Genomic DNA, 24,125 nt, shown 5'->3' on the forward strand with positions numbered 1-24,125 from the left:
AATGGTCCTCTATATTAGAACAAAATTCGGTGTGCGTATCTACAATGTTTCGTTGTCAGTGGCGGAAAAAGTGTTTACCTCGTGTAAAAGTAAATTTTTGAATCCACGGATATTTTGTGTTCAATACGAAGCAATTGCTTCCAGATTTGAAACGGTAAGTTTTACTTGTTCACCTGGCATTTACACACACATGTGTAACGCAGGTTGCATGCATTTATTTCTTGTCTGGGTTTTTCGGACCACGAAAGATAAAAAATGACGCTGGGGCATTTCGTGACATGACCGCCTGGGGTAATTCGTGACACATTGCGTGAACAATCCTGGGAAAACGATGACGATATATGACATCCCTTCGATCGTCACCGATTCTTTGCCTTTAGCCACAACAAGTACAAACATCAGGGCCGGATTCAAAGCAGCAGGAATCTTTCCTTTCAATCCTGACGTTTTTGGTGAAATCGATTTTTTACCCGGTCAAGTCACTGATCGAGGATGGAATGGAGATGACCAACCACAGCCAGGTACCTCAACTGAAAATGATGTGTCAAGGGCCTCAAACAATCCCTTCGATCGTTTCCAAAAGCGGGCAAAAGGAAAGTCACGACAAGAGGACAAAAACGAAAGAGAAGTGCAATTTTGACTGACGCTAATGAACTCGATGCACTTGTTGACAAAAATGACGAAAGAGTACAAAATAAAAAAAAGAATATAAGGATCAAGCTCCCCAAGAAACAGCCAGCTTGCAGAGGACGTGGACGCCCGAGAAAGGTCGTTACTCGCAGTTCGGAAGACGACGAAAGCGAAGCCTAACGATTTTTTGCCCTTCCTATTCCATTTAATGTACAATTTGATTAATAAAAACCTTTTTTGAGTGAGTAAGTGTACGTTTTGATATAAATCATGAAAATAGGACGAATTCGGACATTGAAACCCGTTGAAAGAAGAATTGTCACGAATTGCCCCGTGCCTTGTCACGATTTACCCCGGTATTGGGGCAATTCGTGATACGAGACAGAGTGAGGCATTTCGTGTTCTACTTTAAAAGTAATGTGATGAAAAGACACAAATAAATATTTTTTGAAAACTAGAAAGTTGCACGATGAAAAAACCGGCTAAAACGTATTTTTATCTCAAATACTTATCTCAGAAAAAATTCAAAACCAAAAAATGTCACAATTTGCCCCGGTCTCCCCTACATGTGTTATTAGTGCCATCTATGTGTGAAACCCGGAAACTTAGTTGCGCACCTAGTATAATAATTTATAAACTTGATCAGTTTTACTAATTTTTAATGCTACTTTTATGTTACAGGTTTTAAGCGTATTGAATTTTATAGCATCTGGATCTTACCAAAAGCGAGTCGGCCAAGACTATTTGTCTTGCATGAGTCAACCTACTATTTCCAAAATTCTTCGCAAAGTCGTCAATGCATTAAATATATTGATGCAACAGTGGATCAAGTTTCCTATTGAAGAAAATAAAATTCAACGGGTTAAAGAAACGTAAGGTTTATTGTTCGAATCCATGGTCCGAACGGCGCGCCGGCGAGCGCGGCAACCCGTTGTACGCTACCTCGCCCGCCAAGCACAACAACATCCCGCGCCGCGAGCGCGGGTAATATATGTCGCCGCGGGGCGGCTGACTTTCGCGAGTTCAATAATATCAACACGAGGGAATATAAGGGCAAGTCTGTCCACAAGGAGACATTCTCTCTCGCATTGAGTACTTCCCCGGACATTACACAAGCCGGGAGTCGAGGAAAAAGCGATCGAAACCAAATCAGTAATCCAGCTCCATCCTGGAGCATAGAAGCGCTCGTGACGGCTCTTCAGAGCGAAGGAGAAAAGTTGACCTCCGTCAACTTATACACCCGGTGGATTCCGCCCCTCCCACCCGTCGAGCTTGCCAAGTGCGCTCCGTGGTGGTCAAGGTCAGGGGCGCAGACAGACGACGAGTCAGGGAAGGACGACCACGCCAGCGAACCCGGAGGCGAGCCAGGAGGCCCTCCGTCATCAGGAGCCGACCAGTGGAAAGGCAACCGGCGCCTCCACTTGAGCCGAAGTGGCAGCTCTTCCCACTGAGTCTCCCCGAGTCACACCGGAGACTCACCCGTCCACCAGGGCTGAGCCTAGCTCCGGGTGACCCTCGGGCCCTGAGACCGTTGCCACTAGAAGCGTGGAAATCGGTCGGCACGCAGACCGAGCCGAGGAAGAAGAAGAGGAGCAAGGACAAGAAGATCTCGCCGGCCCTGCCCTCCCCAGATATCCCGGAGTTACCCCTCGATCGGGCCCCTAAAACTCCGGGAAAGGTGGCCGATCCCAACAACAATCAGGAGGTCTTCTACGACAAAGACCTTCCTGGTCGGCCACTCAACGCTAGACAAGCAGCTAAATTAAAGCTCTTGTTCTAAGCATTTTTTGAGAAGCCCTGTGCCTGTGTGCACAGGCATAAGATTAAACTAAAGTCAACGCGACATTGTACCTGAATATGCAATAAAGCTCCATTCACATTCACATTCAATTGCACAAGATTCATGCTTTACTGAGCCTACGACTTCCTTCCTCAAATTCCCTGCCCTTTCGAAACATTTATAAAGAATCCCGCACAAGTACTACAACATATCACAAATTCCAAATAATTGACCAAAAACGTTTTTTTCATATAATTGTACGGGGTCCTTTTTTTGGCATGTAATTTCTCGTTTCCGTCATTATCAAACAAAGATAGAAACACGAGTAGGCAGAAGCCTTAAAAAAATATAAAAATTTATTTTTTAATTTACAGTTACTGGACACGTACACAATTTCCAGGCATTATCGGAGCTATCGATGGAACTCACGTAGCAATTGTTCCACCAAATGTAGAAAGGGAGCATTTGTATATCAACCGCAAATTGTATCACTCTTTAAATGTACTTCTTGTACGTATAACTTAATTAATAATGTAATAATTCTATATTTAATGTAGAAAATTAAGTTTCTAACTTTCTTTTTATTGAAATTATTAAACTACAGGTATCAGATTATGAAGGTAAAATTTTAACAGTAAATGCTGCTCATGGCGGAAGAACGCACGACGCAAGAGCTTGGAGAGCATCTCACGTATCCAATCATCTGGAAGAGATGTATGCTACAGGACGAAAAGATGCCTGGCTTTTAGGTAACTATATTTTTATATAATTTGTTCTTAATTATTTCAGTTTTGGCAATGCATTTAAAAAGCATATTTTAAACAGCATATGGTTTTCCTAGGAGATAGTGCATATCCTCTACTACCATATCTGATGACACCTAAGCTACATGAACCAGAGGGAACGCCGTCTGCAAGGTACACTCAACATCATATCCGGGCTCGGTGCTCTGTTGAGCGATGCATAGGTGTTCTAAAGGGGAGATGGCGATGTCTCAGGAAAGAAAGAGCTTTACATTATGCACCAGAAGTTGCAGGTAAAATATGAACTGAATATATATACATACATACAAAAGTGTATGTATGTGTATATTATACATATACTTTTATTACCACAATTTATTTTTAGCTCGAATAGTTAATGCTGCATGTGTTCTACATAACATCGCTGTCCAATGGAGGCTTCCTGAACCAGAACTATATTACGATGAAATAGACCTGGAACTTCCAATAAGAAATGAAGAAGCAGGAAACATGGAAAATGGAAATGAAGTTCGCGAGCGGATTATTCATATGTATTTTGAGAATGTAAGACCGGTGGGATTTTAAGACATTATTTACTTTGATATAAGTTATTAGTCAATAATTGTACACTACAATAATTTTGTATGAATCATGGTTAGAATAATAATTATGTATAAAATATTCAATCAAACATTGTATTGCACTTTATTGCAAAATATATATACTTTCAATACATATTACGTATATATACACGTTTTACGTATACATTTTTTATGTTAAATAAGAAGGCACAACTTTTTCGACTTCATCTATTAAACGTAATAAATTATTATCAATATTAGTCAATATATCTTTATATTCTGAATGACTAGTCTGAAGGAACTCAAACTTTTGTTTTTTTAAAGCTATGTTTTCTTTCAAAATCTTCAACTTTTCCTTTTCAATTTTATTTCGACGTTCTTGAGTTTTCTTGTTAAACGCACCTTGTTCTTGTAATACCTCGACTTTTTCTCGCATTAATTGTACCGCTGATCTTGCACAATTTTCATTTCTGTCTTTAGCTGTATAATCACAGAAATTGAAACAGGATTATATAAATTATATTCTATTTTACTTTTACTATTATTCTATCTTAATATCAATGTTACAATATATGAGAAAATTAATTGTATGTACATAATACCTTTGTTCTGCTGCGTACGATGCTCAGGTATGCAATCGATCATGACACTTGGCAATGCGTTTCTATTTTCGTCAGTCAATGCATTTATTCTTTGGTGTTCATTGATCGTGTCAGTGTCGGAAAAACTAGAATATTCTGATATTTCTATTTCCTGAAAACATATATTTATCATAGTGACATGTAAAAATTGTATACGTCAATCAAGTTCAATTAAATGATTTTATTTACCTTTGGTTCAAAATCTAAAACGAATGGTATCGAATCGAGATCAACAATGTCATTGCCGTCATTGGATACAACTGTACTCGAACACGTTGATAACAACGGATTCTTTCCTTCTGTCCCCTTTTGTATTTTGGCAGCATTTATCAATATTGAAGTACATTTCTATAATATAAATCATATTTATTTCTTTAATGGCAGCAGTTATTCTTTAGTTTATTAATTATATCCTAGCAAATACCAAGTAATATGCAAGTTATAATTTCTCACTCAACGCATGTGTTATATTGCATTTACATTGTTAAATAAGAAATTATATAGGTTACACGTTACTTGGTGTGTGCTGGGATAATATAAACTGTATAGTAATAGAAGAATAGACAATTTTTAAGTGCATCATACCCTTTTCGTCTGTGTAGATGTAGGAATAGTATGTACTTCTTTTATTCTACTAGCTTGCACTCTTTGCACATTTCTAAGTAAAGATTCTTCTTGTGGAGAGATGGTATCAGAAGATTTTTTCTCTTTAATCCTATTAAAAAAGCCACCTTGAGGTATATTGTCCAAACCAATAGCTTCAGGACTTAAAATCTCATATAATTTAACATCACTGATTTTTGCTTTTCCGTCACGTTCATATTTCAAATTTCGGTGAACTCACGGAAAAAAACAAGACGTCTGTCGTAGCGTGGACAAAAAGTATAGGCAGAGAAAAACGTAAGACTTAAAAGGCCATTGTACATACGTATGTACAACAGCCTTTCACGACTTACGTTTTTCTTTACCTTACATTTCGTCCACGACTATGATAGATGTACTTACGCCTCGTTCTTTATCAACAGCTTTTATAAGAGTAAGAAGTTTTTCTTCACTCTTAGGTTAGATCCCTCACTCTTGAGGCAACGTATCTCTTCCTCCGGGCAACGATAATGGACAGCGTGAAACTGCGAACTGCGAGCAGCGAGATGCGAGATGACTAGGCCGGAAGTGCTAGTGATCTCGCAATTTCACTCGACACTTCGATAATCGGGTGAACAAAGTCGCGTGAGATGAGAATGTGAAAAGTGAATGAGCTCACCCAAAAATCGTAATCGACCCCCTGGTTGATTGCGAATCACCATGGATTACGATGGGAAGACGGAAACGTGCCGTACAGCACGGTGAAACGCCTGATTACATCGGCCGTGCTTGGTGTAGAAGAAGAAGAAGACGACGATGACGAGATGCCGATTCTCGTGTACGTCAAGGGATGTCAGAAACGAGAATGGCTGGTGGATCTGCTGGAGAATTATGCGAGAAAAAACCTAATCGTCGAGACTCTGGATGCGCATTACGAAGATATCGAATCTTTGAATAAACTAGATGACACCAATACTATGCGATGCGGAAAACATGTCAAGAATTGCGCATTACAAAATGTACTGAAACTATTTAACTGGTGGTCGCGCGCGACGCCAACGTCCATTTCCAACGAAATACATTGTTAAGGTATAACGATGATCGCCAGAATTAAAAATAAATTATATATAACTTTTTTAATGTTTTATTTCTTACTCCCCTTCCCCTCCCCCATCATCACCGTTAGAGTAGGCTTTACTTCCCCCTCTCCTAAAAAATAATCCACTGCGCAGTTCTATATAAAAACATTAATTCTCCCTCTCCCTTTCCCCCACCACATCATTACTTTTGGAATTGCCGCGTATACTCAATTAATTTTACATGATCAGTCTTGTCGCGATCGCTTGTACTGACGGTCACAACTTCTCAGAGCCAAGAGAAAAAAATGTTCTCCTTTGAAGGATGCAGCAGCAGCAGCAACAGCAACAATGGTGGAAAACGCGTGAATGCCGTGAATTATTACGTGCCGATTCACGACGTTGAAACTCAAACGTATGAGAACAAATGTAATAGGTAAGTTTCGTTTAAGAAAAAAAAAACATATAGAGCCTCCCCCAGTTTTTATATCTTTGCAAATTGTAATACTTCTTATGAATAAGAAAAAAACTAATTTCATTTCTTTTATACAGCATTTCGTTGGAGCGTCGCGCGGTTCGTATACTCGGCAGACGATACGCGTTGACAGCTACGGGATACAAATTCCTCTAAATTGGCATCAACGTGAGTCCACCGAGTTACGTGGAGATCGCCGTTGGAGATCATCGAGGAAAGGAACTGCTGTTATCTCTCGAAACGTGGAAGGCACTCTACGAGCAACGGCGAAACATTCAGAATTTCCTTCGCAATGACTACAAAGATATCCACAGTTTTATAAACGTTGGACCGCTAACGGTGAGAGTTTGTACGTCGGTTAATAACGTCAAACTCATACGTCTCGAATCTGTAAACGTACGCTTGATGATGACCGAATCGACGTTGCATCGTATGTTCGATCTCGATCGGTGCATCGATGCAAGATTCGATCGATTGGTCAGAATACTTGCGGCAGTCGATGCAAAGTTTGCGCAGTTCTCCGATATCGCGTCCACTGTGACGGATCCCGAGGAAGCGTCGAATGTAATATACGCTAGCGATGCGTTCAATACAAATCAGCTCATCGATTGTGAGCTCGCAGCTTTAGTTTTTTAGTACGTAAGATATATTGTGTAAAAAAGAAAAGTTAAATAAACAGGCTTTTTTACAACTAAATGAACGATGTAATTTCTTTGCGTGCATGTCCATCCCTACCTTAATTTTTATCATCGCTTCGCAGCGATGCGGTCGATCCGTCATTTTTTCCTTTGTCTCGCGTACTGCGTCGTAAAAAATAGCGCGAAATTGTTTAGTCTACGCGACAACCACCCCCATTTTCCTAGAAAAATGTTGTTTACGACGAACATGTTCTGACAGGTTCGACGCGTTATCGGGTCGATCATCGTCCCGATGACGTCATTTCTTCCTTTGTTTTTTTACGTACTGCGTAGATAGATTGTTTAGTCTACGCGATAACCACCCCCTTTTCCTAGAAAAATGTTGTTTACGACGAACATGTTCGGACAGGTTCGACGCGTTATCGGGTCGATTATCGTCCCGATGACGTCATTTCTTTCTTTGTTTTTTTGCGTACTGCGTAGATAGATTGTTTAGTCTACGTGATAACCACCCCCTTTTCCTAGAAAAATGTTGTTTACGACGAACATGTTCGGACAGGTTCGACGCGTTATCGGGTCGATCATCGTCCCGATGACGTCATTTCTTCCTTTGTCTCGCGTACTGCGTAGATTGTTTTACGTACTGCGTAGACAGATTGTTTAGTCTACGCGATAACCACCCCCCTTTTCCCAGAAAAATGTTGTTTACGACGAACATGTTCCGACAGGGGAGATCCCAGTTGCGCACAGAATAAATCGGACACAGCAGGTTGAATCAATCGGAGGAACCGGCCTGGGCGCCGAGCGGGACGGACGTGTCTCTCGGTCGCTCTGTATTATATATATATATATATATATATATATATATAAGTGAATTTTAATCTTAATTTATCCGGGAAATTTTGATATGTGGTGGTTTGTGCCGTGATTCTGTGTCGATAAATGAAAAAACTTATATGGATTTGTTAAGGATTACGATTATTTTGACAATTTTATATCTTACGCGATCACGCCCATGTGCGAAATCGTTATACGTGGCTCGGAGATGGACGGATATTTCAGCGATCCGTATGAAGTATTGCTAACTTTCGTTATATATATCACCTTTTGAGGTGTCTATGACTGATCACGGATATATATTATCCTATTTTTTGCTGTCCATTGAACTAAAATCAATGATATATATGGAATATCTGCACATGCCACGTGTTACTATGCAGGAAATTCGTCATAATTTTCCGAAGGAATTTGGCCAGACGAAGGGCCATATATAAATCTATAAAGCCCTAATAATGTTGTAAGAAGGATGTTAATATAATTTTGAGGGCTATGTGGTGAGTCCTGTGTGTTTTTCATGTGTAAATGTACGTTCAACTTTCATGTCCCTTATACGCGCCGTTGAACGGCCATTTTGGAGGGATCGTGGTATATTGCCTCGTGTAAAAATGAAATTCATCGTAATGGCCGTCTTTCGGGATGATCGCGACCGGGATGCCCGTGTGAGACATTATAGCCATATGTCGAGTTGAATATCGCCCGGATGGATGTGTGTGGGGATCGGTGCCGTCGGGCCGATGTCTTTGATGTATTGTTATGGGCTGGTTTCGTCGTGTCTTCCCACGGGATCGGGAGTGTACGGATAATGTCAAGAAATATTACCGGGTCACTGGCTTGAATATTTCAAGCCAGTTGTCAAGATTCTATCCACCCGGGTGCATTATTCCGGGAGTACTCCTTATACGGAACACGTTTCCTCGTGTGTTTTCTTGGTGGGACGGACCTTGTGTATTTCATATCGTTTATAATAATGTTTGATTGTATGTTTCAATGAAAACTACATATATTAATCTAATTTTATATATTCACACCGTTCGGATAGTACTCATATTATAATAATCTGACGAGTAATGATGGATTTATATGTCGATGCATATATCGTTATTTTAAGATTATGCGATCTTAATATTATAACTTTACAAAGATAAGGATGGCTTTAACAAATGAGCCTGCGAATATGAATCTTTTCAGTTTTGTATTTTGTCAAGTGAATAGTAACTGTGTTCTGTGAAATGTTAATGTCTTGGTGGTGTGGATACTGTTTTAATGTTTACTGCTAGTATTGAATAAAGGAAAATATAAAATGATTTCCTGACAACCTCTTTATAATTTATTGTAATTTTATTCCTCTGTCTGAAGGTGAGTGTATGCTCTCAAGAATCTTTGAGGTTAAGTCATCCTTATGATATCTTAATCTATCTTACTTCTGTCAATAGTTTTGAATCATATATAACATAGCTAATAACAAAATCAATACTGAATTTAATACTAACTTAATCGAAATCACTTATATCTTGCCGTTAAATGTTAAATGTTTTATGTTCTATATCTTGATGTTTTCACTTGCACAACACATACATATACCTATATCTCCTTTCTTTATATTTATAAGCAATTACTACGGTAGGTGACTATTTATTTATCACTTAAGATTATTATTGCTAAACTGTACGCGTAAGGTTAGAAAGATCGCGTGTATATGTATCCTTGAGTCTATGCTAACTCACTTGACACAGATGGTAAACTCTTAGTAATCTAGGGATTTTTCCCTAGGGCTGATTTTTAATGGTTGTGTTTAGGTAAGACACCGCTACAGTAGCGCTACAGTTTTTTCGCTACAATCGTAGCGATAAAGTTAGCAAAACTGAGTATAAAGCAGCGCTATACTCAATTCGCGTTACTGCACTGTCAAATTTATTAAGTGAATTTGGTGAATAATGAATATTGAAAATTTGTTTATAAATGAAAATATATTGCTTGATGAAGATTCATCAGATGATGATAATGAAGAGGAAGAATTGATGGGATTAATTTTACATAACCTGCAAGGTTAATAAAATATATAATTTTATAACAATATAATTATTGCAATTGTTAAAGAATACAAAATTTAATGATTTTATACCTATTTTTTGGTACAAGAAAACGACCTCGAGTTTCTGCATGCCTTGGATAATGCAGGTGAAATATTTGATGAAATGTTTTATCGTGAAAGACAGAATGATGAAATTGTTAATTTAAATTATTTTGAAGAAGTAATACCACGTTATAACGATAACCAATTTCATTCGCATTTTAGAATGCATCGAGGAACATACATGGTAAATATTGAAACCAAATATATATAGGTAATATTGAATATTTACAATTCTTTATAAATAATTTTATTATTTTCAGGAATTGGAAAATATAATGAGACCTCTAATTAGACAGAGAGAAAATGATATATCATTATCGAAAAAATTATTTGTAACATTATGGATTATAGCCACGCCAGAAAGTTTTCGATCTGTTGCAGACAGATTTGGCCTTTCCAAATATATAACTTGGATCATTTTTAAAAAAAGTGGTTTACGCGTTAAAAAGAGTTATGCCACGTTTTATAAGATGGCCAAATAATGCGGAATGTGAAGAAAGTGAAAGGGTACATTATTTCGTGTTTTCCAGTTTACAATAATATTTTGAATACTTCTAAAAATTTTTAATTGTTTTAGGTTTTCATTTTGTAATAAAAAAAATGAAATAAAATTTAAAACAAATTTTTTTTATTTCAGGTTTTTAGAATTCGATCAAGAGGATTTCTAGGTGTTGTAGGAGCCATTGACGGTTGTCATATTCCAATTAAACAACCGCCCAGGAATGCAAATGATTATTATAATCGCAAAAATTTTCATTCTATTATTTTGCAAGGTAAAATTTAAATGCTTTTTTGTAATTATTAAAATTTTTTATAATTATTGAAATTACCTAATTTTTGCAATAATTATATTTTATTACAGGTACTTGTGATCACACAGGAAAGTTTATCGACTGCCTCATCGGTCGGCCTGGACGTGCACATGATGCAGCAGTTTTTCGGAGTAGTATTATTTACGCCAAACTGACAGACCAAGTAAATCCACTTTTACCTCCTCAACGACATATTATAGGTGATTCTGCATATCCATTGCTCCAAAATGTGATGACTCCATTTCGAGACAATGGAAATTTAACTCCAGAAAAATCTACGTATAATACTAGACTTTCCTCGATTCGATCGATAATAGAGCGAGCATTTGGATTGCTGAAAGGAAAGTGGCGAAGACTAAAATATCTTGATGTACGCAGTACTGAAATGGCAAATAATATTATTGCAGCTGCATGCACTCTTCATAATTTCCTTATATTACATAATGAAATCGAAATGAGAGAAAATTTAAATATAAATGAAAATATTGAGAATGAGGATCATAGTAGCGATGAAAGTGATAATAATGATGAATTTCAAGATAACAATGGCCGAATGAAAAGACAAGAAATCGTGAACAGATTTCAATAAATAATATAATTAAGTTTAGATTAAATTAATTAAAAAATAAGTTTTAATTGTTTTATTGATTTTTATTCAGACAAAGTATTTTTATCATTAGATTGTAATAACTTTAATAATAACTCGTTCCTTTTTTCTAATAACTCGTTTTTCTTTTTAGCTATTTTATTTTTTTCTTCTATCGCACTCGCAACTCTTTCTAAATTTTTATCAATATTTGTAGACTCCTGCTTCTTTTGCATATTTTCTAAAACCTTTAATTTTTTTATTTCTAATTCTATGACTTTATTTCTTTGGCTGTACAGTTTCTTCCTTTTTAATGATATACCCTCATTCGAATCTCTGGTGGAAGTATCATGAGAAGATGTTTCATCATTCGAAATAGAAGAATGTGGCTCGTCATGAGGCATGTTATCCGATGATGTCGATGGTATCTCCGTGCTACTTTCTAAGTCACTGTCCGAAAATGGTTCATAATATGATGAAACATAATGTATATAATTTGAAAAAATTTTGAAATTATAAATATCATTTAAGCGTTTGAAAGATAATGTTGATGTTGGTAATGATAACCTGCGCTTTGAAAAATCTATAGGTTCACAAGTACAATCTTGTCCACCATCCATTGAAAAGATTCCTTCGTCGAAATTTACTGACTTATCCGTATTAAAGATTTCGTCCACTTCATCGTAAAATTCCCAGTCTTCACGGCCTCTACCAGTTTTTTAATTATTATTTTTTATACGTTTATATGTTGATTTCATATTTCGAATTTTTCGATCAATGCTACGGACATCTATCTTAGTATACTCCAATGCTTTTATTTCAATTTCCATTTCCCTCCAAAGGCGACTTTTTTTAATTTTCGGATTACGAAATTGTGGGAGCCGCTCCAGATATTTTGCTAATACAATCTTGGTTAATTTACGGTTCCACTGTAATTTTAAATCTGAAACACAGAATAGATTGTAATAATAATAAACAAAAATAAACAATTAATTTAACAACTTTAATGCTTACTATTATCATTATCATTATTATTGTCAATGCAGGTGTTATCAATGTTGGTGTCATCAATGTTGGTGTCATCAATGTTGGTGTCATCAATGTTGGTGTCATCAATGCACCAGATGTCATCAATGCAAGTGTCATCAATATTGGTGTCATTAATGTGCGATTCTGCTGTATTATTAATAAGATTTGCAAAATATTCTGCACAGTAAATTTCATCTGCAATAAAATAAATAAATATTATTTCAAAATGTTATTCAAATTTGCTTATAACCTCTACTTCCATAGTTTTATAACTACATAGGACAAGTACCGATGTGCTATATAGCTCCAAGGAGGAGCTGAAGGCACTTATCCTCCCTCACCCGAGGGAAACAACCAAAAAAAAAAGTTTTATAACTTTTAATTCGCATGTATTTCTCATCACCAATTTTATTTACCTGTTTGTAGTTTCACGTGAATTTCATGTGACGCAGTCACTGAGTACTCTTCATTTTCGTAGGTATAAACTACTGTTGTAATATCTTCATTAACATCCATCATTAACACGTATTGCATGTATCCCGGGCAGTTATAAAGAAATGACCTCACTGACCGCTACAATTGTAGCGAAGTCTTGCCGAAACGCTCTCTTGTAGCGCTACTGTAGCGCTACTGTAGCGCTACGGTAGCGTTGTCTTACCTAAACACACCCAATGTGTCGACTCCCTTGATGGGAGTTTCATGAACAACTGTGGACAATTTAGAGTTGACTTTGTTATTATAAGATTATTTTATTAATATAAGACTCAAGATATGTAATTATATAAAGTTTCTATTTTCCATTTTGAATTAAATGGAAAATTGTGCTTGCGTAAAATAGATGCTGTAAATATACTTTGAATTAATTAGAGATACTTTTGAGTAATGTTGATCTTAAACATGTCGACCCTTTTCGATGGGAGCTTTTTGGAAATCTTGGACAAGATTGAGTCAACCTTGCCATTCACAGTTTAAGACTCAATACATATAATTATTATAAACTCTTATTTTGAATTAAATTTGTGTCTGAACAAAATGGATGTAATGATTATGCTTAGAATAGATTAGAGCTATATATTTTTGTGAAATGGCTCTTTTTGAATTTTACGACTATTATTTTATACTTGTCCAATATGGATTTTCTTCGGCAATTATATATCGGAAGAGTATGACTGGGCTATATTTGTATATAACTTAATGAGACTGAATAATGTTTAAATTGTGAATTGGGACATATAGTTATTATAAATCCTTATTTTGAATAGGAATTGTGTTTGAGCATAATAGATGTAGCGAATATTTTTGGAATGGATTAGAGCTATCTGACCGAGTCCTGATTTTTGAATATGCGCGATATTCATGTTTGAATTAATTGATTCTCTTTTGTAAATTGTCCGGTATTTAAAAGAAAAAATAAAAGAAAATACAAAATACAAAATAGATAAAACAAATAAGATAAAAAAAAAAAAAAATATATATATATATATATATAATAATAAATGGAAATACCGGGTAATGGATAATGGATATAGGAAATTTTTTCCTATTAATTATGTCTGTATAGGTAATTTCGAAATCTTTTTTATACATTATTTTGAATTACATTATATATGGAATCTTTAATGCTGAAGATATAAATTATAATGGACATTAGACTCTGTAAATTCTAATATGTGGGATCCTCAATTTTGAAGATATACTGATTTCTCTGTGCACTGCCCGTTTACACAGAGATTCTTTTGTAGTCAAACACCGACTATTATTAGACACAACGTGGGCGAGTTGTGCCTGTCGGGCGTAGCCCTAGGGGAAGGCCACCCCGATATAAAACCAATATAACAAACAATGGCAATGCACACGGACAAGGATTTACCCCCACCAGGAAATCGGATACCTGGTGAACGGCGCACTCCTCCCCCGAAGGAGCCGTCGACAACGAGCGAGGGGCCGTCAGCGTTACCTACGGGCGCTGACGGAAATAATGCTACCGTAGAAGAGGACACGCAACTTGTTGCGACAAATCCGACGTTAACCTCGGGCGCCGGTGATGTTGATGCTACCGAGGTACTATCCGACTCCTTGGAGGAGACACCGCGGGCTCCATCATCCGCGAATACTGGCGCTGAATTGATGAACATAGATACGGATGTTCCGACCACCCCTGTGTCTGCTCGACGCACTAGCCTTATGGATACACCTGGTCGAACCCTCGACTTTATCTTGCAATACGGTACGACTGGATCCAGCGAGACGACTTCTGATCCCGCTGTTGAATTGGCAAGGAAGATCATTGATGATCACTTGAACCAACCTGCTTGTCGGGGAAGATGACAACATGGAGACTGAGGATCACGATGAAACTATTCTCGACACGGTCGTTATACTTGATTCCGACGAGGAACCTTTAATAAATAGGAAAAATCAGAAGAGGAAGGCTGACGCGTGCCTCCCCCTCTCTCCGCAGGACTCCAACTCGGCGTCTCAATTAAATTCGTCTTTCCGACATTTAAAGAGACCCAAACCGTTGAGAATCAAGGCCAGGGATCCGCCTCCTTCGCTGGAGTCACTCGATGGAAGAACACGAATGGAGATCGTCCCAATTGAGGAGCTTAAGAGACTAGACTTGGATGAGTTGTCGCTTCTTTCGTCCGACTGTCTGGGGAGGATAGAGACGATCAGGAATGACAGCAAGCGTTTGCAGGGCCCACTCAGTGGATCGTTAAAGCGTGGTCTACTAAATATATCGGAGATATTCGGCATTTTGTTCGAGAGGCTGGGGTCAACCGACGGCTCTTCCATTAGGGCACAGAACGCGGAACCCGCCGCCCAACTGAGGTCACTCAGGAGAGAGGAGGCTACCAATAAAAAAGAACAGCTCCTCCTCAAACGTGAGAACGAACTGTTGAGGAAAGAACTCGCATCTCTTCGTAGCAGAGTGTCGGATCTGGAGACGCGTAACGCTGCACCGATACCGACTTCATCAATACCTGAGCCGGAAACATCGCCTTTTGTATTTGGCGAGTCTCAGACAAGTAGCCGGGGATTTAGGTTTAACATCAATGATAAGGATCAACACAGAGAGACACGCGCCGATGTAAATGGAACACCGATTAGGAATACGGGATCACAGGAAGAATATCCTCCGCTACCACAAAGACCGGTAAGAGCGAGGATAATCGACCAAAAATCTCTCGCGAACAAGGTGAACATTGTTAAGAGAGCGGAAAACGTAGAGACCCCAAATAAAACAAACCCCCCTATAAACAAGAATCTCGCAAGGACTGTCCGTAACACGAGGAGAGATTCGGCGCTATCTACGTCAGATTACTTGGAGGATTCGGATGATGGCGGCCGCCAAGAGGTGGAGAGAATTAGCGAAGAGATCGCGAAACTTTCCAAACATCAAAAAGAACTGAGGATTTCCAAGGCTGGACGAATGAAAAGAGCCCCCAGCACACTAGGAAACGTTAGGAGAGACCCGCAAGCTGGGAAGGTTATGCCTTCTAGGGGTCCCCCTCCACAACAGGTGGGTGAACCTGGAGGGGCTCCCCGGAGGCAGATTCGACGAAAACCACCTAGAACGGCGGCAGTTTCTATTACCTCGCTTGACCAAAAAGTCACGTATGCGGACATCTTAAGGAAGGCCCGAAGCGAAATAGCCCTCGACTCCTTGGGCATCGAGGGCTCGAGGATTAGGAAAGGTATCAACGGGGGTATTATAATCGAAATCCCCGGCGACGATGGTACTGCTAAGGCGGACACACTAGTAAATAAGTTGAGAGGGGTCCTGGGCACTGCAGCCCGTGTAACTAGACCCACGTCCATGGGGGAGATGAGGTTGTGGAACCTCGACGACTCCATCTCTCCTGAAGATGTCATCGACGCAATATCAATAATGGGTGACTGCAATATAGATGAAATAAAAATCGGAGGTTTTCGCCGTATGGCCAATGGACTGTTTTCAGTCTGGACAAAATGCCCACTTGCGGCGGCCTCTAGGGCCGCTCTACCAGGTAGGATCAAAATTGGATGGACCATGGCGCGCATTGAGCTTCTCCCTGCGCGCCCAGTTCAATGTTACAAATGCTGGCGCTTCGGACACGTGCGGAATACGTGCCAACACCCCGAAGACCGTACGGGGAATTGTTTTCAATGCGGTTCCAACGAGCACAGGATCGATAAGTGCAAAAACGATCCGTGCTGCGTTGTTTGTAGAGACGCGAATAGACCATATGCGCACAGACTGGGTTCCTCTATAAGATGCTCGGAGAGGGATCCAGTTCTTAGAAATAATACCCACGAGAGTCAGCATTAGAAATGGACTCATTGTTCATTCAAATAAATCTGAACAAAAGCAGAGAGTCTCAAGATCTTTTTGCCCAATATTCTGAAGAGCTGGGAGCCGCGGTGTGCGTGATATCCGAGCCCGCCCGCGCGCCCGACTCACAGCTGTGGTTTCACAGTAAAAATGGCCTTGCTGCCATATACATAAATACACGGGTTGCTAAATATCCAGCAGTTTTAGTCGCACAAGGAGTACATTCGATACTTATAAAATTCGGTGACTTATACATAGCATCTTGTTACGTCTCTCCAAATTCCAACGATAGGGAGTACACAAATTTTCTAAACGAATTAACAATCATGTGTTCAGGCATTGTCAACTATAGAAACTTGATAGTCAGCGGCGACTTTAACGCACATTCGCGTTACTGGGGCTCTCGCGTTAACGACTTCAAGGGAGATCTTCTTGAAGACTGGACCGCACAGGCGGATTTGAGACTGATTAATACGGGAAATGGCTATACCTTCGTGGGACATCAAGGTTCCTCCATCATCGATTTTACTTGGGCTTCTCCCGATATTGTCGATCGTATTCGTGACTGGTCAATTATGGAGGACACGGAGTCTTTGTCCGACCACCTCTACATAACCTTCCGATACTCAGACTCTCGTAACAGAGGACTCGCGCAGCCACCCCCGATGCGGTGGAACTTCCGTAAAATGGATAAGGAAATGTTTACGGAATCCATGGAGTGGATGTGTGCCGTGGCACCCAAAGATGAAGACTATATGATAGACGCGAAACCCGATCGCTGGCTACACGTCTGTATGCGTGATGCCTGTCGCGCCGCGGTTCCCCGTCTCCGCCCATGCGGAAAGAAACCGCAGAAATATTGGTGGAACGCGGCATCAGTGCACTGCGATCCGAGGCTCACCACGCGAGACGAATTTGGACCCGGGGACGAGTTAGAGACGCTAGAGACGTATCGGAGCAGAAGAGAACGATTTATGCGAACGCAAATCGAGAACTCAAAATTGCGATCAGGAGGGCCAAAACGGATGCGTGGCAGGAGTTAATTAAGACAATTGACGACGACCCATGGGGCTTGCCGTACAAGGTCGTAATGAATAAGTTGCGAAGGCCTACTCCGAGTCTCTCTGTTTCCTTGAAACCGGATATTTTGGAGGTTTTTTTGGGAAATTTTTTCCCACCCGGTAATCCACTCAGAGCGCTGGATCTCGGAGATTGCGATGAGGATCGCACCCCAGTCACCGAGGGCGAAGTAAAGGAGGCAATTAACTCCAAAAGGAATACAAATACTGCTCCCGGTCCTGACGGCTTTAAGGCCACGGTTCTGAAGAGAATGCCGCCCAGCATGATTGGTCGTCTGACACAATGCTTCAACATTTGCCTGAAGCAGGGAGATTTCCCGTCGAGATGGAAAATCGCCGATCTCGCCCTGATACCCAAAGGCGAAATCCCTCCCTTGGGAGAGGTTCCTAAGGCACGGCCAATCTGCCTACTGGATGAAATTGGCAAAACATTCGAGAGAGTGATCACCAACCGACTGCTGGAGTTTATGGAACAAAACCCTGCGGCTAATCTTTCGGAGAACCAATACGGTTTCAGAAAGATGCGCTCGACTACCGATGCCTTACTCTTCGTTAAAAATACAATCACGGAGGCGCGTAGGAATGGCAAGGTGGCTCTTGCGTTCTCCCTCGATATAGAAAACGCGTTCAACAGCGTCAAACTCCCGGGAATAAGGAGGACCCTACGAGTCAGAAATTTCCCTCGCTACCTCAGACGGATCGTCGAGAGTTTTCTCACAAATAAAAAAGTGAGATACACAACGGGAGACGGACGGCGGCGTACAAGACCGGTTAACCGAGGAGTCCCGCAGGGCTCGGTCTTGGGCCCTCTTCTTTGGAACCTGGTCTTTGACCAGGTTCTGAAAACCTTGGTATTTGAGGGATGTCATATAGTGTGCTATGCCGACGACACATTGCTGATCGTTACCGGTGACGACTTTGACTCTGTATGCAACACAGTAATGGAATGCTTGGAGCTAATATTGGTCAACATTCGTTCCTTGGGCCTCAAGGTTTCGTGGCCTAAATCGGAGGCAATCTTTTTTGGACATTCTCCTCGCAACGCCTACTTAGAGATCGAAGGGGAGAGGATTTATTTTAAAAATTCCATGAAGTACTTGGGAATTCACATAGACAGAAGATGGACCTTCGCGCATCATTTCTCGCAGGTCGCTCAGAAAGTAACAAGGGTCAGCAGGGCTCTTTCCAGCATACTCCCTAATCTTCGGGGACCAATTGAAAGTAAGAGAAGGTTATTCTACTCCGTAATAACATCCATTGTTTTATACGCTGCTCCAATTTGGAGCGTTGAGCTAAACGCATCGGGTAATCAGCAACGAGTTCTGAATCGCGCACTGCGTCTCATCGCACTTAGGACCGTGATGGCGTATAGAACCGTTTCGTACGAGGCTGCTACCTTGCTGGCTAGAATACCACCCATCCATCTATACGCGGCATGTCTCCGGCGCACGTACCTGACTCTGGCTGATATGAAGACGCGGGGTACGTTTAACGTGGATTCCCCTAAAGAGGTCCGTGCGGAAGAACACATGACGATGATCGGGCAGTGGAAAGAGCGCCTTCGGGTCGAATATCTTCCTGGAAGGAGAACAAGGAAGGCTATTGCCCCCAATCTAGAGTTTTGGCTCGAGAGATCAGTAGGATTTCTCTCGTTTCGGATGACTCAGCTACTGTCTGGCCACGGGTGCTTCGGCTCCTATCTCTACAGAATTGGCAAGGAAACAACGCCAATCTGTAGATACTGCAATTTGGTTGTGGATACTGCGGAGCATACGTTGTCGACTTGCGATCAATGGGATATGGAGAGGGGGGAATTAACCGCCATGATCGGCCAAAACCTCTCCCTGCCGACGGTCGTTGAAGTTATTTGTGGATCGCGAGAGGCTTGGTCAGCTTTTGCCAGGTTCGCCGAAGCGGTAATGACCCAAAAGGAAGACGACGAGAGAAGGAGGCAACAGGGACTTTTGAACCAGGCAATCGTCGTGGGAATTGTTCCTGAGGATCCGTGAGGCGAACATCTCATCCCGTCCTTTAGCGCGCATGCACTATTTCGAGTTATCTTTGTATAATTATTATGCTCTGTGGAGCTACTTTGTCTTCTTCGATTGTCGTTTACGAATGCGACTCGTATAGTTGGTAGTCTTGCGTCTGATTTGGGGTTTTTTTGTGTGTTTTTTTTTTTTTTTTCGGGGGGTCCTGGGGGGCGGCCCGCCGGGGTTGGCTGCTCATTGCTGTTTGGGCTCCGGCGTCGCCGCCATGCGGCGATTCCTGTGGCCCTTTGCGGCTGCCGGCTCCGGGGGTCGTCCCCTGGGGTCTCTCGGGGTGTGTGCCCCGATTACTAATTCTCCGTGCGTGCTCTCTCCCTCCTCTCATAGTAATAGTATACTAGCGATATATACGCATGAATTCAATGAAATTTCTGATATTGTATATGATAAATAAGTAGACACGCGTTTAATTTATGTAATAGGGTGTACGTATTATGATTGATTGGGGGGGAGGGGTTGGGTAACTGCCACGGGACACTACTCGGCATATAGCTTATGACTATAGATGATATTGGCGGGGTATCTTTACCCCTTGCGTTGAGGGACGCGTGATTGCGCCCCTGTTTGTGTTCGTGGAATTCCTACTCCGGAGGGAGAATTCCTGTTTGTCTTTGTTCGTGCACGGCCGTGATTTCGTGTACGTGTAAGCGTGGGATGCGGATTTCCCGGAGCGAACCATTCCGCAGCCAATGAGAAGACTCATCGGTGTCATGACTGCCCGCGGCCATGCCACGAGAGTCCTCGAGGCGGTCAAAGGATGGAGACTAGTCTCCTCCACTTTGACTAGGGATGGGTTTGCCCCGGGATCGAAACGTCCCTTACGCAGACCTACCGTGTGTCCCTGTTTGGATTATGTGTTTTTTGTTGCTTTGGCAAGAAGACTGTTGCATGACGTGATAAAATACCTCTGGTTGTCCCGTGTCGTGTAACTGTGGTCTAGCGTGCTTTGTTTAGGGAGAGGTTTTTTAGTGGGTGCAAGCCCCACATATCCTGACAGCCGGGGTCAGAAATGCGCGAGGCATTTTTTCCTCTTCCCACGGAAACAAAAAAAAAAGGTTGAATCAATCGGACACAGTAGAAAACGGACACACGACTGTTACAATCGGACACAATGCTAATCGGACACAGTAGGAAACGGACACAGTAACAATCGGACACATTGCCAATCGGACACAGTGATAATCGGACACGTTAAGAAACGGATACAGTGCCAATCGGACACAGTAAGAAACGGACACACGGCGGTTACAATCGGACACAGTGCTAATCGGACACAATAGGAAACGGACACAGTAACAATCGGACACAGTGATAATCGGACACAGTAAGAAACGGACACAGTGCCAATCAGACACAATTGGAAACTGACACACAATGGTTGCAATCGGACACAGTAGGAATCGGACACAGTGACAATCGGACACATTACCAATCGGACACAGTGATAATCGGACACAGTAGGAAACGGACACAGCAACAATCGGACACATTGCCAATCGGACACAGTGATAATCGGACACGGTAAGAAACGGACACATAGCCCAGTATTCATATAGTTCGATCTTATATTTAAGACTGTTTTAAGTACAATTTTAAGATTTTGTAAACCAATCATAGAGCCATATTCTACACATTGTTGTATTCGTGATATCATGCTCCGTGACAGTTTTTCTAACCTCAAAATTATTTTTAATGACATACCGCTCTTTTATTATTTTCTATAATAATTCTGTACAAAGTACTCTCTCTTTTACAAATCTGTTAAAATTAGATGACAATAGTCTAGATAGATAGATAGATAAATAAATTTATTGTGTATCCCCGTAGGGTTTACAAGGCGTTTTTGTGAGGAACGTACCCAAACCTCTTACATAAACTCCCCTTCGCGCCCTGGCCTTATGCGACCTTACAATTTGCCTAAATTCCCTCTCCCTCCCCCTCTTCCTTCCCCCCTCTGTTTGTCTTCCTCCGCTTCCTCCGGTTCTACGTTCGTCTGCTTCCATCCTTCCTGTCTCGGCTCCTCCCTGTCCTCGTCCGGATCCCTCAGAAGCTCCTCCGCCTTCACCTACAGCCCTTCCGCATATTGCTCTCCTCTCCTTTATTCTACTTTCCTCTCCCTCCTCCTTCCCTTGTCTGTCTCGTCCTTCTCCCTTTCTCTCATCCCCTAATCCCTCTTTTTACTCCTCCGACTCCCCTTTCCCTTCCATTCTTTCCCTCTCTATTTCCATCATCCATTCCTCTCCTCCCCCTTCCTCACCCAAAACCCAACCCACCGCTTCCTGCCAACTTCCTCCTCCTAATTTCCACCTTCTGCATTCCTCCCACACATGCTCCCACGTTTCTTCCCTATATTCACACATCCTAAATTTCTTCCTCTCTTCCCCCTCCCAGTACCTGCTCTCTCTCATTTCACTCCCTAATCTAAACCTCGCCACCCTTCTCCATCTGCTCTCTCCCCATCCCTTCTTCAGATATCCTGGGATACCCTCTCCCTTTATTACCTTGTACCACCTATTATAATCCGATTTCTCGATCTTCTCCCATCTCTCTTTCCTTTGCGTCTCCTTGTCTCCTCCAACTAGCTTGCGGTGCCAACCGTCTCCCTCTTCTCTCAACCTTTCAAGCTCTTTTAACCCCACTCCTCTTTCATCAAAGAACCCTTCTCTCTCCCGTTCCCAGCTCGATCCTGCTCTCCCTTCCTTCTCCCTTCCCTTCAGCTCCTCCCAACATAACCTCGCCAGCTCACTTCCTTTTCCCTCCTCTAACTTCTTCTCGAATTTCCATGCGCTTATTCCCGCCCTCCCTCCTAATTTCTCCCTTTGGAGCTCCTCTCTAACTAAGTACCACGGCGTTTTTCCATCTACTTCCAAGACCCATCTGATATACCTTTCCTCCAACCTTTCCATTCCTTCCCTCTCTTCCCATCCCCATATTTCTGCTCCATACCCCATAACCGTCCACACCAGTCTATCAAACAGCCACATTCTTTTTCCCCAGTCTTTCCCAAATCTTCTCTTCCCTATCCCCCAAACCTTCCCCATCACCGCTGCCGCCTTCTTGATCCTTTCTCTTACCTGTGCCTCCTGCCCTCCGTTCTTTTGGAACACATATCCTAAATACCGAAATTCCTTTACTTCTCCTATTTCTTTTCCTTCCCATCTCCATCTTCTCTTACAGTCCCTTCCTCCTCCTTTCTTAAATCTCATTATTTTAGTTTTTTCCACATTTAACTCCAACCTCTTCCTACCTAGATATCCCTCTAATCTCTCAAGCATACTCCTCATTTGATCCTCATCCTCTGCAATTAACACTACGTCATCGGCATACGCCAACGTATATATCCTCTTACTTCCTAGCATTATCCCTCCCCATTTAACTCTGCCCATTTCCTCTTCCATATCTGCTAACATTATGTTGAAAAGTAACGGACTCAGCAGACACCCCTGTCTTACCCCCCTCCCCGTCCAGAACTCTTCCCCTATTTCGTTTCCCACCCTTACCCTACTTTTCGTCTCCCTCAGAATCTCCTCCGTCCTCCTCACCAGCCCCTCCCTTATTCCTCTTTCTCTCATCGCTTTTATTAATACCCCTCTATCTACCGAGTCAAACGCCGCCTTAAGATCCACAAAACATGCTATCAGTTTTCCCCCTTTCTTCTCCAACTTTCTGTTCACCAGGTAATTCAAAACATAAATGTTATCTATTGTTCCCATTCCCCTTCTGAAACCAGTTTGGTTTTGCGGTACTATTCCCTTCCCCTCTAGCTCCTCTCTTAACCTCTCTGCCAAGATTGCTGTATACACCTTATACAGCGACGACATTATTGTCACCCCTCTATACTCCTCCACCCTTTTTCCTTCCCCTTTCTTTACAATTGGTGCGATTATTCCCTCCTTCCAGTTTTCCGGCCATCCTCCTCCCTTCCAGATCCTGTTAATGAATCTCCACGCCCAAATCTCCAACTCCTTCCCCCCGCGCTTCCATACCTCACTTGGTATCCCATCCCGTCCCATTGCCTTTCCATCCTTTAACTTCCTCATTACCCTCTTCATTTCTCCTAAACTTATCTCCTCCTCCTCCTCTCCCTCCTTTTCCTCCCTCACACCTTCCTTCCCCATCCTCACCCTCCCCTCCAC

General features: G+C 41.5%; 2 protein-coding genes and 1 pseudogene across 2 annotated transcripts in view; 2 read left to right on the forward strand and 1 right to left on the reverse strand.

The window, feature by feature from the left end:
• LOC139784411 (putative nuclease HARBI1) overlaps positions 1-6,664 on the forward strand; it is an 11,708-nt gene extending 5,044 nt beyond the window's left edge. The window contains exons 4-10 of the mRNA XM_071723577.1: positions 1,312-1,502; positions 2,785-2,920; positions 3,015-3,159; positions 3,252-3,446; positions 3,539-3,717; positions 6,327-6,469; positions 6,586-6,664. Coding sequence (XP_071579678.1) covers positions 1,312-1,502; positions 2,785-2,920; positions 3,015-3,159; positions 3,252-3,446; positions 3,539-3,717; positions 6,327-6,469; positions 6,586-6,664 — 1,068 coding nt within the window. The remainder of the gene's footprint in view (positions 1-1,311; positions 1,503-2,784; positions 2,921-3,014; positions 3,160-3,251; positions 3,447-3,538; positions 3,718-6,326; positions 6,470-6,585) is intronic.
• A 3,759-nt stretch (positions 6,665-10,423) lies between these two features.
• LOC139784412 (putative nuclease HARBI1) lies at positions 10,424-11,521 on the forward strand (annotated as a pseudogene).
• A 10,645-nt stretch (positions 11,522-22,166) lies between these two features.
• LOC139784413 (uncharacterized) lies at positions 22,167-23,685 on the reverse strand. The gene has a single exon (XM_071723578.1). The coding sequence runs from the start codon at positions 23,559-23,561 to the stop codon at positions 22,167-22,169; it is 1,395 nt and encodes a 464-aa protein (XP_071579679.1). The 5' UTR covers positions 23,562-23,685.
• Positions 23,686-24,125: the final 440 nt, after the last annotated feature.

The sequence above is a fragment of the Temnothorax nylanderi genome, unplaced genomic scaffold, assembly GCF_030848795.1.
Source record: "Temnothorax nylanderi isolate EJ_2023f unplaced genomic scaffold, tnyl_v1.0 TNYL_tig0623_pilon, whole genome shotgun sequence".
Taxonomy (NCBI): domain Eukaryota; kingdom Metazoa; phylum Arthropoda; class Insecta; order Hymenoptera; family Formicidae; genus Temnothorax; species Temnothorax nylanderi.

Excerpts from the sequence above, each read along its gene's own strand:
- LOC139784413 (XM_071723578.1), bottom strand. The coding sequence starts at position 23,561 with ATGAGAGAAAGAGGAATAAGGGAGGGGCTGGTGAGGAGGACGGAGGAG.